The sequence below is a fragment of the Danio rerio genome, chromosome 22, assembly GCF_052040795.2.
Source record: "Danio rerio strain M-AB ecotype USA chromosome 22, GRCz13ab, whole genome shotgun sequence".
NCBI classification, from domain to species: Eukaryota; Metazoa; Chordata; class Actinopteri; order Cypriniformes; family Danionidae; genus Danio; species Danio rerio.
The window spans coordinates 2305688-2321948 of NC_141042.1; the positions used below are offsets into that span (position 1 = coordinate 2305688).

At 38.2% G+C, this 16261-nt stretch overlaps 2 protein-coding genes across 2 annotated transcripts; both read left to right on the forward strand.

The window, feature by feature from the left end:
• The first annotated feature begins 28 nt into the window (after nt 1-28).
• Nucleotides 29-8931, forward strand: LOC100148332 (uncharacterized). The gene is made up of 3 exons (NM_001446848.1): nt 29-70; nt 1172-1281; nt 5964-8931. The coding sequence occupies exons 2-3, from the start codon at nt 1227-1229 to the stop codon at nt 7121-7123; spliced, it is 1215 nt and encodes a 404-aa protein (NP_001433777.1). The 5' UTR covers nt 29-70; nt 1172-1226; the 3' UTR covers nt 7124-8931.
• A 270-nt stretch (nt 8932-9201) lies between these two features.
• On the forward strand, nt 9202-16114 carry LOC147831426 (uncharacterized). The gene is made up of 3 exons (XM_087303610.1): nt 9202-9283; nt 9803-9906; nt 14503-16114. Exons 1-3 carry the CDS (start codon nt 9234-9236, stop codon nt 15471-15473), a joined length of 1125 nt encoding a protein of 374 aa, XP_087159736.1. The 5' UTR covers nt 9202-9233; the 3' UTR covers nt 15474-16114.
• Nucleotides 16115-16261: the final 147 nt, after the last annotated feature.

The following is a 16261-nucleotide window of genomic DNA, read 5'->3' on the forward strand; positions in this document are numbered from 1 at the left end:
GTTGCTCCCGCCTCGCCGTGATGACGTCAGCGCTGACGCGTTCATTCAGCGTCGAGTCTTCAGAGCTGAGGTGAGTCGTTTTCGCTTTTTCTCGTGTTTACACAACAATAAAACACACTTTACAGTTTATTAAAGCGACAATCTGCGACTAGTTTCTGCATTGAGTTCACCTCTATCTGTGTGTCTGCTGACCAAAACAATACAGCAGGCAAAGAGCAGCTCTGAGAGGACAAAATCAGCTCAGTGTTTGGGTTTTACTGTGTTTGTGTTCGTAATATCGTCAAGTATGATCCGTGAAGGGAAATAATGAGGATTAAACTGTGTCAGATATAATACGTTTGATGCAGAAAACATAAAATAAATAGTTTGTGGTCATTTTAATCTTAATTTTTCAACGTTTTTTGTGTGATTTCCCATATGTTTTCCATTAATTTCAATTAATCTTTCAACAATGTAGATAGTGTCAAAACAGCTTAACATAGAAGTTCTAGTAAATTAAAACTGCTTAAGTCCATTTATGTTGTTAAACTGTACATAGACATGAGTGCTAGCACTCGTAATTGCTTTATTGGTATAAATACCAATACTATATATTACTGTTAATTGAAAAATAATAGTGTCACCTGACTTATGCTCTTAAGGCCCAAGATGTTTTTTACATGCATTATTTATATATATATATATATATATATATATATATATATATATATATATATATATATATATATATATATATATATATATATAGGCTTATTGGAACCTTATTAGAATACAAATCTAAGTATCATCTTTTAATATGATGTACTTTTAGAAATAATAGAAAGAAAGAAAGAAAAAATGATGTCCATATATGTGAACTTGTGTTCCCAATTTCCCCCAAAAAATTGTATGCATATTTAACATAGATTTTTTTTACTTGCTTTGACTATTAGAGAGTAAAAACAAAAAAAAAATTCTCCATTTTGGACAGTTAAAAGTAGTGTTTGGGACTTTTCATATGCTGCAAAACAGTTATAAGATGACACTGTATGTCTGTAACAAAATATAAACATTCAAAGTATTTTAAACAGCCACTTAAGAGCTGAAATGGGCTGTGGACACTCAAGCCCTAGGAGGTTAAGGAAATTACATAATCTACTCTAATCTTCATACTCTGTTTATTCTCCTGAAGCTCTGCCGCCATCAGTTAAAGACAAAGACAGGGTTTATTGAAGGACAGTGAGAAGATGAGTGATCCAGAACCCTGCAGAATTAAACAGGAAGAGACTGAAGAAATAATAGGTTTGTGTTTATTCATTACTCTTCAATAAACAGGCTGAAGAACAGTGAAGTTGTTAATATGACATTCGTTTTTGCTGCTGCATAACAGGACAAAATTGGACTCTTACTGAGCACCTATATATATATATATATATATATATATATATATATATATATATATATATATATATATATATATAATGTTATTTTATTTTATTTTACAGTATTTTTTACTGGTATCTTTGTTTCCTGGCAGTTTAGACATGACTGATATTTATTCTCTCTAGACACAGTTATGACTGATTTTTTTTCCTCACGCAACAAACATTTTAAAAAAGCTCTAAAAATCTTAAATATAATGACATTTTAAGCTGTTTAACTGATCGCATTAATCAGTGAATCATTCAGTTGTCAGTATCAGTAGTTAGCAAAAAGGTCGTCTTGAGTGCAGTTTAGCCAATTATATTTCAGCACTCCGGGTCACCATGGTGGAAAACAGCATATTTGATTCATTCAGTCAGGAAGGCTCTCCTAGAAAGTGCCCGCAACCAAAAAAAGAGACCTCCCATGGACAGTAGCAGCCCCTAAATGAGACGCAGATTTAGAGTTCTACATGAGGTGGTTACTAATTAGCAAATAACAAATATTACGAAGGTAAACCTCACAACCTCACATTATTAGCATTTAACGCTGAATAAAGCACATAAGATATACCTGAGGTGATCATTCTAGTTTAGAAGTGAAGCTGTTCCTAAAGTTTCAGATGTTGGTTAGGGCAAAAACTGAAAATATTCCTTCTTTTGCGTGACGTTGCTTTAATTTTGAACATGATTTAAAGGGCCATGAAACCCCCTCGTTTCAGCAGGGTATTTTCACACCTCTACTTTGGAAAAAGTCAGAAAAGTGGGCGTGTCCAGCTCTGTTTAGGAGGGAGTGTCGGAGGAAGAAAAGTGGGAGGGTGTGGGAGTGTCTATTTGGGCACGCGCGAGTTTCAGAGTCAAAATACTCACACACAGTAGAAAGTGAGGGTGTTTAACCTACATGGACATCTGTAGTCAAATTATTTGCCAAATTATTAAATGGTGGACTTTGACCGCAGTTTGACTCTTTCATTCAGGGAATTCATTCATGCCCCTCGCGACACACGAGATATTTGATTCGAGGAACTGCTCTAAGCGTGTATTTTTCAAGCAATGTTTGATACCGCATGGAGAATGAGAGAAAAAAAACCCTCCACATTTCCCAGAAACTTAGATGCACACGGCAGGTAGCGTCAGAAAGCTGCGTGTGTTATTCCGGTCACTAAATGCGGTGAAAACCCTACACGAGGTTAAAGTTTGGTTGTGGTGCTAACGTGTTTACACTCTTTGCAATAGTTTGTTAGATTCGAACAAACTGAATAAACAAAGAGCACTGGTCACTCACTTACCAAATCTGTAGCGACAGGACAATCAACAGCAACTAGAGCCGCGTCTTTATGAAGAGAATACTACAAGCGAATCCGGATCTCAGCGTTTGCAGATGAGAACAGCTCTCAGGTAAACAATAATCCTCCTTAGACACGTAAGTTATTGTTGTCGAGCGTCGCGTACACTGTTAATCCACACGTGAGTCTGAGCTCTCACAGAGAGAAAATGAAAACAAAACTTCACTGCAGCAAACTATAAAAGCAACACTTCACGCTTGTTTTGCCAACACAACATGGCGTCTCTGTCCTGAAAACACGGTGATAGTAATGAATATTAATGAAGTTGCACAATAGAGCGCGCTGATTGGTTTGAACCAAGCCTTACTCATGCATTAATGCAGCACACTGTAAGACGTAATAAGACACACTCTGGCACAGACGTCCAGTCTGCACGCTGGAATACACGCTATTATGTCATGACCGTGACGCAGCTTCAAAAATTCGTTTCAAACCGGAAGTACGAATTTGCTTGAAATAACGCAAAAACAACCAATTTACACTTTTTAGTGAAATATAGGTGTCCTAATAGTGTTTTTAGCAGTGTGGGACACATATACGACTGTCAACAGCTCAAAAAATGTGTTTTGGTGTTTCGTGACCCTTTAAATTAGCCTTTGGGCTCGATAATTGTGCACGCTCCTGTTGATGCAGGATGCACTTGAGTTTGTTTTGATCCAAGAGTGCAATGTCTAGTTCACCCACTGGGGGTCATACTTTCATACTGCACCTTTATGCTAATTCCCTTTTGAGCAAATGTAAAGTTAACTCCCTGCTAGGGATGCAACGATTAACTGATTTCACTATACGCTTATTTCACGCGGCCGCCATTTTACAGAATCAAAGCGAGGCTGCGGTGGGAAGAAACCCGGAAGTATAGGTTCAGCACTGTAAACATTGCAGTAACATGCCGTGTACTATAAACCTCCAGCTGCTGCAGAGATTTCAAAATGCAGAAATGGTGTAACCATCACTTTAATATTATTCAGTAAGTTTATTTTAAACAATTAAAAGCAATTTAGCATCAAACAAGATCACAATCTCAGTGATAAGCTTAAGTGTCCTCCTAGGCTTCAGCTCATGACACTAGTGAAACACTGTGAGGACGCTTTCCTGCTTCAGTCTATGTAACCCGGTGAGTGATAAAACACTGCAGTCCTCTGCTGCACACCCTCGTGTTGTATATAATAGTGTTGTCCCGGTACTTAAGTTTTAAACCCGGCTGTTTCCCGCTAACATTGAAGCGCTGCTGAGCGCGGATGACTCGACTGATCTTCACGGCATCGCGCTTCAGTCTCCGTGTATCTGTGTTTAGTTTGCGCTCAGTTTACCGCTCTTCACCCAGTGCAAGCACAGATACACGGACTGGAGTGCGAAGCAGCCGTCAAGATCAGTCGAGTCATCCAGCAGATCGCTTGGCTCATCTGTGTTTGTGCCAAGTGTGCCGCAACCCTGTGTTTGAGTGAAGATCTCAGCCGTTAGATCGCCCTCTGGGGGCTGGCTGCAGTACAAGTCATAAAGCCCGCCTCCTCCGTGTTAATGAAGGAGACTTGAGCCCAAATAAAAAAAAATATTACACTTGCAATAAAATGTCCTGAAAGATGGTTCTGGTGGATTAAGGCACTGGTTATTGTGCTGAAATAGGTGCAGATCTTCATTTTTGTAAACAGTTTGTTTTTAGCAGTAATTTAATGCTGGGCGTGTCATCGTGATTGACAGCTGTGATTGACAGTTTCTCAAAGCAGCGCGTCTGAGCTTCGGCAGGAGACTGAAGTGTTATTATTGGATTTCTGTGTTATTTTACCATGACAAAATGAGTTCAGCAGTAAACTACAGTTTCTGACATACATGATCCTGGTGGAACACTGTTTATTCGCTAAGGTCAGGGCTTTTTTCGGGCTTTATTAGTTTGCTGATACACGCCTAACCAACCAGGTAGCAAAACACACTCTGGCCAGTTCCGGCTAGATTCTCGATTGCCGGAGACTTACCCCTCAGAGCTCAGACTGACTACCTCTGCTGCACCTACTCCGGATGCCTGGACTCACTACCCGATTCCAGCCCGAGCAGGCGCTGCCGCATGCGAGCCGGAATCAGCCCGCGACTCCACGAGTATGTTATGCGCTGCGGTCCGGAGCTGGCGCGATTGAATATATAAAACCCTCATATTTGTTAACGTTATTACATCCATTTGTGTTGATATGACAGCAAACGCATGCTGAGCAGTTCGGGGGGCGTGGTTGATTTTACATAAAGCGTTTGGTTGGAAGCTCGACTCCGCTCATTTTCGCGGCTCCTCCTCTGGCTCCATCAGACAGTCCTTCTGCGCATGTCAAAGCTCCAATTTCAGCAGTCTTTTGCGACAGTTTGTGCCCGTCAAGCAGGCGTTTTGCCCTCAAGGCGTTCAATGGGAAAAGGGGCTGTCGCGTCGTCCATATTTTTTACAGTCATTGGTTTGTGCTCAGTATACAGCGGTGGGTGAACTGATGACCTTCTCGGCCAATCACAAGCATTTCTGTTGAACACGTGAACACAATAGCAAATCAGCGCTGTTTCAAGAAAGCCATCAACAGTGCCTTAAATGTTAGCGCGAAGTTGCCGGTCTTCTAATTCAGTATCGTGACAAGTCTAATATAGTGAAAGATTCAGTTTATTAACTCAAGTTTGATGAATAGCATCTAAAACGTGTGTTTGGGAAAGAAAACGTTAGCTAACTAGTGCCATTTCCCTTAACTTAGCTAAAAATGAGCTCTGATATCCCTTTTTATATTCAGCATTCATTCAGATTGGACCTTCGGGTCACCCGGAAGGCGGAGATATTATAAATTTGTGTCACTTTCTCTTCGCTGATAAGATATACAGCCAGTTACACAACATTCCTATGTAACTCTCAATGATACTTCCGGGTTTCTTCCCACCGCAGCCTCGATTTCGCTTTTGAAAATGGCGGCCGCGTGAAATCAGTCTATTAACCACAATTTAATTCGTCATGGTTACTTAATCGTAAAGGCTTCTCAATGCTGCGTTTCTGTTGCTATTAAACAAAGTTATACCACCTTCTGAGCTTATAGCTACAGCAAGGCTAACACGCACACACACTGGATTAACTATAGCTTTATTAAAAATTAAAGCCAAGGTGCAAACATATTTCACCACTTACTCCAATGCTCTCATTCCTGATCACTTGACTGTGTGGATAAAAAACTAAACTATTAATATGTGACTTATTCATTTTCAGAAGTGGTGGTGAAGGAGGAGAGCGAAGATCTGAGTGAAGATGAGGAGAAACATCATGTCCAAAGTGAAAGTGAAACTCAGTTGGAGATTGAAAATAGTTTTTCAGTGAAAACAGCATCCAGGAATGGTTTCACCTGCACTCAGTGTGGAAAGAGTTTCAGTCAGAAATGTGATCTCAATCGTCATATGAAGATCCACACTGGAGAGAAAACACACAAGTGTGATCAGTGCAGTAAAACATTTTTGAGGGCTTCAGGGCTGAAGATCCATCTTAGAGTTCATTCAAATGAGAAGCCCTATTTATGTTCTGAGTGTGGGAAGGGTTTTACACAGCAGTCAAATTTAACAGCACATCAGAAGATCCACACTGGCGTGAGAGAGTTTGTCTGCTTTAAGTGTGAGAAGGGTTTTATTACAGCTCATCATTTAAAACAGCACATGAGGATTCACACTGGAGAGAAACCGTACAAGTGTTCACTCTGCGACAAGAGATTCAAGCGGTTACAAATATTGAAAACACACGAGATGATTCACACTGGAGAGAAACCGTACAAGTGTACTCAATGTGGGAAGAGTTTCAGACAGTTTTCAAACTTTAATGAACACACGCAGCGACACACTGGAGAGAAAAATCACAAGTGTGATCAGTGCAGCAAAACATTTCTGAGGCCTTCAGAGCTGAAGATCCATCTCAGATTTCATACAAACGAGAAGCTTTATTCCTGTTCGGAGTGTGGAAAATGTTTTACACAGCAGTCAAGTTTAAATGCACATCAGAAGATCCACACTGGCGTGAGAGAGTTTGTGTGCTTTAAGTGTGGGAAGAGTTTTATTACAGCTGGGGACTTGAGACGACACCAGCTGATTCACACTGAAGAGAAGCCGTACAAGTGTTCACACTGCGACAAGACGTTCAGAGATTCAGGATACCTAAAAAAACACGAGAGGATTCACACCGGAGAGAAACCGTTCACATGTACTCAGTGTGGGATGAGTTTTGGACAATCATCAAACCTTAAGAAACACGCGCTGATCCACACTGGAGAGAAAACACACAAATTAAACAAAAAGAAAAACAATTTTGAGGGCTGCAGAGCTGAAGAAACATCTGAGAGTTCATACAAAGGGGCTTTAACAGAGAGTTATAATTTCCCTACCTGAAAACTCAACTTTATATTCACAAGCACCAGATTTCACAGTTAAAGTGCCCTTATTATGCATTATCAAAGCTCCTGTTTTGGTTTTGGGGTCTCCAACAACAGGCCGATGCTCATGCAAGTTTAAAGAACACTTTGTCTTATAGTATGTTTTGTTACCTAATGATCCCGATGACTCTCATGTGATTTGTTCAGTGGTTCATTATTACCAAACCCTTCCTTTGTGTGATGCTAATCTGGAGTGATTGGTTTGATGACCCAGTCTGTTGTGATTGGTCGACTGTGTTCAGTGTGAGACTGATAGGAAACGCCCACCACAGCTTATCAACAGTGTTGAAGCAACAAGCACCCAGTGTTGTTCTTGACAGCCGTTTTAACGTTTAATTTAAGCTAAAATTTCTACCACCTAAAAGTCTACCATTTTAATTCAACTTTTAAAGCACGTTTTAATTAAAATGTTGACATATTGTTTGTTTGTTTTTTATCTGTAAGCACAATACAGTGTTATTGTTCAAACTATTTATAACGTTTAAAGTGGCTAAAAATAATGAATATTCTTAACAATAGGAATTAATCTGCCTTGTTTTTGAACTGTACAGAGCTGTAGCTGCTTAATTAGGCCTACTATGCTACTGTATTTCAATACTGTTACTTATGGTAGTGCTTGGAGAGACCATTTTTTCTGAGGTGTTACTTGATGACAAAGTTTGAGAACCACTGGACAAGCCTATTCTATTTATTAAATAATGAAATATATAACTAATTTCCTTTATTTCCCATTAGACCATCCACTTTATTCTGTTTTACAGTTTTATTATGTATATATGCTTTTTAAAAAATAATAAAATTCGTTTAAATATTTTAGCACATCGAAATTAATTAAATTACCTGTCTTTTGATTAAAAAACTTTATGCAAAGGATCAGGAATTAATCGCGCGGTTAAAAAAAGCAATCATCCAACACATGCATCGCTCTCATGCCATGTTTTCGAGGATAAATTCGCTTCTGGGTGCTGCTTTGAATAGAATAAAATGACTAAAAAGCACATTAAAGATTTAACACATAAACTAAAAGATTTGCAAAGGTGTATCTTATGGAAAAACACCAGTTGACAGACTTTGCTTTCGGTTTTAAAATAATCAAGCCGATTTAAAAAATCTAATTTGCAGGGGAAAAATGACAGGAATTTTGCAAAAGAAGAAGATCAGGGCTGTTTCATTCTACTTTAATATATCTTTTGACTTCAATACAAAAATACAAAAACTAAAATTTTGAATGGTGTAATAACATTGAATGACGAAAGAGCCATGATATCTCCAATGCTAAATTAGCCAGTGTTTCAGTTTTATTTTGCATATACAGTTTAAGGCCCCTGTTTATTTTTTTATTATCCCAATTTCTGTTTAACAGAGAGCAGATATTTCAGACTCATTTCTACACATAATAGTTTTAATAACTCATCTCTAATAACTGATTTATTTTATCTTTGCCATGATGACAGTAAATAATATTAGACTAGATATCTTTCAAGACGCTAGTATTCAGCTTAAAGTGACATTTAAAGACTAGGCAGGTTAGGGTAATTAGGCAAGTTATTGTATAACGATGGTTTGTTCTGTGGATTTTTGAAAAAAATATAGCTTAAAGGGGCTAATAATTTTGACCTTAAAATGGTGTTTAAAAAAATAAAAATGTGTGTGTGTGTGTGCGTTCGTAAAATTATTGTCAATATTACTTTTGCAGGTACAACATTTGCATAATATGGACTATAATCCAATTCTATAAATAATAAAAATAATATGAAAACAGTCCATGCTTAGTGTAATTAAGCATTTGTAACCTTATTTTGCTAATATATATATATATATTTTTTATTATTTCTTACATTTTATTAAAAACACATTTAAGTTACTTCAGGAAGAGATCATTTTGAACATGTCCTTAATCAGCCTATTACGTTTGCTTTTATATAAGAAGTGTGTTTTTAACAAAGATTTAAGTGCCTAATATTAAAGCCTTTTAGCTCACACATGATCGATAATGTTTTGTCTACATTAGCGATTGTTTTGGCCGTCAGCGGTGTTCCGGTTAATCCGCCGTTGCTCTCGCCGTGATGACGTCATCGCTGACGCGTTCATTCAGCGTCGAGTCTTCAGAGCTGAGGTGAGTCGTTGACGCTTTTTCTCGTGTTTACACAACAATAAAACACACTTTACAGTTTATTAAAGCGACAATCTGCGACTAGTTTCTGCATTGAGTTCACCTCTATCTGTGTGTCTGCTGACCAGAACAATACAGCAGGCAGAGAGCAGCTCTGAGAGGACGATATGAGCTCAGTTTGTGTTTTTTGTGTGTCAGGGTTAGGCTTTTCGTAGGGTTTGTATTAGTAACATTGCTAAGTGTGGTCTGTGAAGGAAAATAATGGTAATCTGGCGTGGCAGGTATATGAACTTTGATGTAAAAACATTAACTAATCTAGTTCTGGTCCTAAATAGCTGTTAAATAAATGTTTATAGTCTAAGGCTCATCGATATTCAGATTATTCGATATAAGTGAATGTTATTAATGTCACCCGACCTGAGCAAATTACACAATCACATATTGTATCTTAAGATGTAGCATCATAATGTGTTTCACAAATCAGTGTAAATGACTCAGATTTCTCTGTTTATTCCTCTGAAGCTCCATCAGTGAAAGACAAAGACAGAGTTTATTGAAGGACAGTGAGAAGATGAGTGATCCAGAACCCTGCAGAATTAAACAGGAAGAGACTGAAGAACTAATAGGTTTGTGTTCATTCATTACTCTTCAATAATGAGGATGAACAACAGTGAGGTTGTTAATCTGACATTCATCTTCACTGCTGTATTGATCATAACTGGAGAAAAATGAACACTCACTGACTGCGGTGAAACTGACCGATCTCCTGGGCCCGGTTTTTCAAAAGGTTTAATCCGGAAAAATTTATCCGGATTTAGTAATCCTGTTTTTGCGATCCGTGATCACGTAATCCAGCTTACTTTTTAAGCCAGTTTTTCAAAGCAACATTGGATTGGATCAATCTGATACGGATAGGAACTTTTCAGGATCACTAAATCTGGATAACTAGTGCTCAATCACAATGTAGATGGATAGATAGGCCTATGTAAAGAGCAACAAGTAGAATAGCCAGTGTGGGGTCAATATAACTTTATTTTTATTTGAAATGAAAACTAAGAACATTTTATAAATAATAAAATAATTATAATGCTAAATAATAAAAGCAAGAAAAACCCCACCCCATCCTCTTTCAGCAGTCCGCTCATCTGAGATCTATCTTTATAATAAGTTTAAATATAGATGTATTGAATAAAAAAAAAAGAAAATGTTGAAACCTCAACAATAATGTCAGACTTCCTCATCTGATGTGGAGGGAGCAGCTTGTCTGAGTGTATTCTTTAGGAGGCAGATCTCAAGTGTGGCCTTGGTTTGCTGCAGTTTGGTCGGAGTCAGTTGTTCCTTTGCCAGATGAAGCTGTGCTTCTGCCCAGTCTCTTTTTACAATTGTATATAAATATAGTAACAGAATAAAATGTATTGTTTTTGGTAAATTTGACAGCTGTTTGGGGGATTATTTTATGAGGCCAAACTCTTTCTATTTTGCTGTAGGCCTATATTGAAAGTCTAAATACATTAAAGCCAATAATCACTATAGCCTGACAGATGAACAAATAAAATTAAAACCTTATGAATAAATAGTATATCTCGTAAGATACTGCATGATCCAAAAATAGTTTTAATTAATATTTTTTTTTTTAAGTTTTCATTACATTTCGGGCATGAAATCCACGCTAAATCCACCCTTCTGATGAGATCAGTTTAATCCAGGTTTTTTGGACAAAAAAGGTCTGAAAAACCCAAAGTAAAGGTTTGATCCGGATCAAAACCAAGATTGGATTACGTGATCTAATCCGATTATGTAATCCATTTTTTCTTTTGAAAAACCCATTTTCAAGATTTGATCCAATCCCTTATCCAAAATCCCAGTGGATTACTTTTGAAAAACCGGACACAGGGGTCTGTTCTTCGTATCTCGCTTAAATGATCTAAGATGATTTGGCAGATTCTGTATTTTTAATCTTGATGACTGATCTCTGGCTACTTTGGTTCTTCAAACAAGTTTGCGAAAAAGTCTGGATGAACCGAACTGCGTGTGTTGTGAAGGACAGATCTATCTATCCTCAAAATCAAGATCAGCAATGCAGTGATTGGCTGATGGCACACCAGCATAATGACATCATCTGATTAATATTTAGGTATGCATAAAGTCTTCAGTTCAGATTGTTAAATATTATTACGCAATAACTTTTCAACTTTGTTGTGGGCTGCAGGCTTTTTCAAGAGTATTTAGCAGTTTATTTTAGGTTTTCTATTAGAGCAGATTTTCTTTATCATAGTCGCCTATTCAAATTTCGTAATCGCCGTAGGGAATAACTGGTTGTTTAAATTAATTTTGCATCACAAAGCATTGTGATATTGGTAAAGGTCTCTGCAACCTTTGTGAAGCATCAAATTAGCTGTCAAAACGTGTGCATGACTCCCATAAACTATTATTCAGAAAAACAAAATATATATAGGCCATGTTCATTATCTTACAGAAATTGTACTAAGCTGGGTCGGTACCTTGAAATAGCATGCGTTTGTATCTATAAAGTCCATATTAATAAATGTTCTCTTTGAACCCCTTTGTTAGGACAACCCCCATGACAGGTATTTTGGGGCATAGATTACATGAGCTTTATTCATTAATAAAAAAAAACTTCATTAACCAAATCCAGCAGAATGAACGAACCCCAGCTCTCTCTGTGAATAAGCTTGAGCTTTCTCCTTCAGTGACTGATGAGTGTTGGTGTGTTCAGATACTGTTGTTTCCCTGTGTCATGATTCCAGTTTGAAAACATGTTCATTCAATTTTTAACATGCATATATATATATATATATATATATATATATATATATATATATATATATATGTGTGTGTGTGTGTGTGTGTGTGTGTGTGTGTGTGTGTGTGTGTGTGTGTGTGTGTGTTTGTATATATGTATATATGTGTGTGTATATATATGTATGTGTGTGTGTGTGTGTTTGTATATATGTATATATGTGTGTATATATATATGTATGTGTGTGTGTGTGTGTGTGTGTGTGTGTGTGTTTGTATATATGTATATATGTGTGTATATATATATGTATGTGTGTGTGTGTGTGTGTTTGTATATATGTATATATGTGTGTATATATATATGTATGTGTGTGTGTGTGTGTGTGTGTGTGTGTGTTTGTATATATGTATATATGTGTGTATATATATATGTATGTGTGTGTGTGTGTGTGTTTGTATATATGTATATATGTGTGTATATATATATGTATGTGTGTGTGTGTGTGTGTGTGTGTGTGTGTATATGTATATATAAATATATGGAACAAAATCAATGCCAAAAGTATTGAATTAAAAAGATTGTTAAATAGCACAAACTGGAAAAAAATAATACACCTAATTAACAAGTTCTTGCGTAAGCTAATTAATTTTATTGTTTTTATTAATTTTGTTTTATGATTAGAAGGATTTTTATAACGATTCAATATTTTTAAAATCAAACTTGGATGCATCACTTGCTTTTGTTCATGTCTTGGACAGTTTTACCTATTATAGCTTATTAAAATATTAATGACAACAGAACTTGGTTTGCTCTACCGTTATATTTTTATTATGGCAAGAATAAAAGCTAAATAAAAGAGCACAATTACCTTAAAAAAGACTGATGTTTTTCAGATTTAGCCCGCTCCACAATTCTCACATTACTGTCTGGCGAGTTTCTGTCCTCTATTATGCTAAAAAGGCAATAATGGTCCAACATTACAGATCATTATCACCAATAAAGCCCAGAAAAACAGCCATCAGTATATTGTAAACCTTTCCAGTTATCAAAGAAATAATCTGTTCCTTAATTATAGAAAGGAAATATTTTAAAATGTGAATCCATCTAAAATTGTAAACATTTTTATCAAAAGGAAATCTAAAAAAAAAGTTTTAGATTTTTATCTTATATATTGTCATTATTATTTATTTATTTTACCCTGTACATTATTTAATACTGTTGATTACTTTTAGTTGTTAGAATATTTTTATAATTATAAAAAAATTGGTGTTTATAAAAAGTGATGAACTTTTTGCCATGAAATAGCCATAGAAGCTGAAATGGCAATAAAATTAAAACTCTCTCTCTCCTTAATTATAGTTTTGTAACTATCACATTGTTTTACATTCACAATTGTGTATATATACATCAGTGTAAAAATCTATGACTGGTGGAAACACGTATTCTGTGATTGTGTACCTGGGTCTCCACTTTTGTCATGGCCTCTTTTGGATTTAAAAACTCATCCCTCAGGTTTTTCCCAACCTTTAAACAAAAACGTTCTCCTTTCCCTCGACTGTTGTTATTTCCAGCCAAGAATTATTGATCATCTGGTTATCTCTATGATCCGGGATCATAAAGATGTGTGTACAGTCGTACTGTTTCAGACAAAATCTCTTCAAAGCCGGCCGAAATCATGTCGCGTGCACCCAAAGCGAACATCTGCAAACTCCTCTGATGTCACATTCGCCGTGCGCTCTCAAGCGGACATACGTCAAGTATAAACCAGGCTTTAGACAGAGTCTACAGCCCATACAAGTGTCTCAGGTAGTGCAGCTCATCCAGGATCCATCAATGCGAGCTGCGGCAAGGAGGTTTGCTGGGCTGTCAGCGTAGTGTCTAGAGCAGGGGTGTCAAACTCAATTCCTGGAGGGCCGAAGCCCTGCACAGTTTAGTTCCAACCCTGCTCCAACACACCTACCTGTAGGTTTCAAACAAGCCTGAAGGACTCGATTAGTTTGATCAGGTGTGTTTAATTAGGGTTGGAACTAAACTGTGCAGAGCTGCGGCCCTTTTGGAACCGAGTTTGACACCTGTGGTCTGGAGCATGGAGGCGCTACCAGGAGACAGGTCAGTACATCAGGAGACATGGAGGAGGCTGTAGGAGAGCAACAACCCAGGAGCAGGACTGCTACCTCCACCTTTGTGCAAGGAGGAACAGTAGGAGCACTGCCAGAGCCCTCCAAAATGACATCCAGCAGGCCACAAATGTGCATACATCAGACTCCATGAGGGTGGTTACAGCCCAAACTGTGCAGGACACATGTGCTCGATTCATGTCAACTGTGCCTAGTGAGAGCACACAGCCTTTTCACACATTTTTGAGTGTATTTGACCCCTTACACATCTCAGCCAAACACACAAATGCTCTTATTCTAGACTCTTGAGCTAGACTCTTAAAATGTGACTTGTTAATTTTCAGATGTGGTGGTGGTGAAGGAGGAGAGTGAAGAACTGAGTGAAGATGAGGAGAAACATCAGGTCAAGAGGGAAGAAGAAACTCAGTCAGAGACTGAAGGTAGTTTTTCAGTGGAAACCACAGCCAGAAATTGGTTGATCTGCTCTCAGTGTGGAAAGAGTTTCAGCTGCAAACAGACTCTCAAGCATCACATGATGATCCACACTGGCGAGAGACCGTACAGGTGTTCACACTGCGACAAGAGATTCAGTTGTTCAGGACACCTGAAAACACACAAGAGGATTCACACGGGGGAGAAACCGTACAAGTGTTCGCACTGCGACATGAGATTCAATCGATCAGAAAACCTGAAAACACACCTGCTGCTCCATGCTGGAGAGAAAACACACAGATGTGATCAGTGCGGCAAAACATTTTTGAGGGCTTCAGGGCTGAAGATCCATCTTAGAGTTCACACAAAGGAGAAGCCTTACTCCTGTTCTGAGTGCGGGAAGAGTTTTTCACAGAAGTCAAGTTTAAATGTACACCAGAAGATCCACACCGCTGTGAGAGAGTACGTCTGCTTAGAGTGCGAGAAGACTTTTATTCGAGCTGCAGACTTGAAGCTGCACCAGAGGAGTCACACTGGAGAGAAACCGTACAAGTGTCCACACTGCGACAAGACGTTCAGTTTGGCTAGTACCTTTAAACATCACAAGATGATTCACACTGGAGAGAAACCGCACACGTGTGCTCGGTGTGGGAGGAGTTTCACACAATTAGCAAACCTTAATGAACACACGAAGATCCACACTGGAGAGAAATCGCACAGATGTGATCAGTGCGGCAGAACATTTAGGAGACTTTCACAGCTGAGGATCCATCTCAGGCAACATACAACACAAAACACTCAGACGCGTGAGGGAATTCACACCGGAGAGAAACCATTCACATGTACTCAGAGTGAAGAGTTTCAGGCAGTCATCATCCCTTGATAAACATGCGCAGACTCACACTGGAGAGAAAATTCACAAATAATAACAGTAATAATAATAAAAAAAAACATTCTTGAGGGATTCAGAGCTGAAGAAACATCTTAGAGTTCTTCGTTCTTCAAAATGCACCACACATTCTCTATTGGAGACAGGTCAGGACTGCAGACAGGCCAGTCAAATACCTTTATCCTCTTCCTCCACAGCCAGGACTCTGTAAAGTGTGCAGAATGTGGTTTCACAAATCCCTTGGATGTGGTTCTTCTTCTTGGTGGTTTGCTGACATTACCCTCAACACCGGGGCTCTTGATAAGAGTACAAAGACTTGTCATCTTGGCCACAGGTGCACCAAGAAGATGCACACCTGTAATTTGTCCTCTTTTTTTTAACTCTGAAATGTCACCCAGAATGTTGTGTGTATTGCATTTACCAGACCCTTTTATTCAAAGTGACTAACACCCATTGACAAACACCCAGAGCATTAGGCTGCCCGGAGAGCAGTTAGGGTGCTTTGGTCAAGAGAATCACCTCAGCTGTGGTACTGAGGTGGATGTTTATTCACTCTTCCCACCAACAATCCCTGCAGGTGCCGGGACTCGACCCTGCAGGACTCTCTAACCATTGTCGTGGTTTTCTTGGTTTTTCTCTTACTAAATCAAACTCAGTCTGGAGGTTATGAATATCAGAAGAATATACTTTATTGTCGACAACAAAGGAGAACTTTCAGGAGACCCCCAGTAGCATCTCTGTCTGAAAAATTCTGTCTGACTCACGTTCTGGCCTTACTTAAA

Coding starts and splice junctions, on each gene's coding strand:
- LOC147831426 (XM_087303610.1), top strand. CDS start 9,234: ATGACGTCATCGCTGACGCGTTCATTCAGCGTCGAGTCTTCAGAGCTG. Junction 9,284..9,802: donor GTCGAGTCTTCAGAGCTGAG/GTGAGTCGTTGA, acceptor ATTCCTCTGAAG/CTCCATCAGTGAAAGACAAA. Junction 9,907..14,502: donor AGAGACTGAAGAACTAATAG/GTTTGTGTTCAT, acceptor GTTAATTTTCAG/ATGTGGTGGTGGTGAAGGAG.
- LOC100148332 (NM_001446848.1), top strand. CDS start 1,227: ATGAGTGATCCAGAACCCTGCAGAATTAAACAGGAAGAGACTGAAGAA. Junction 1,282..5,963: donor AGAGACTGAAGAAATAATAG/GTTTGTGTTTAT, acceptor ATTCATTTTCAG/AAGTGGTGGTGAAGGAGGAG.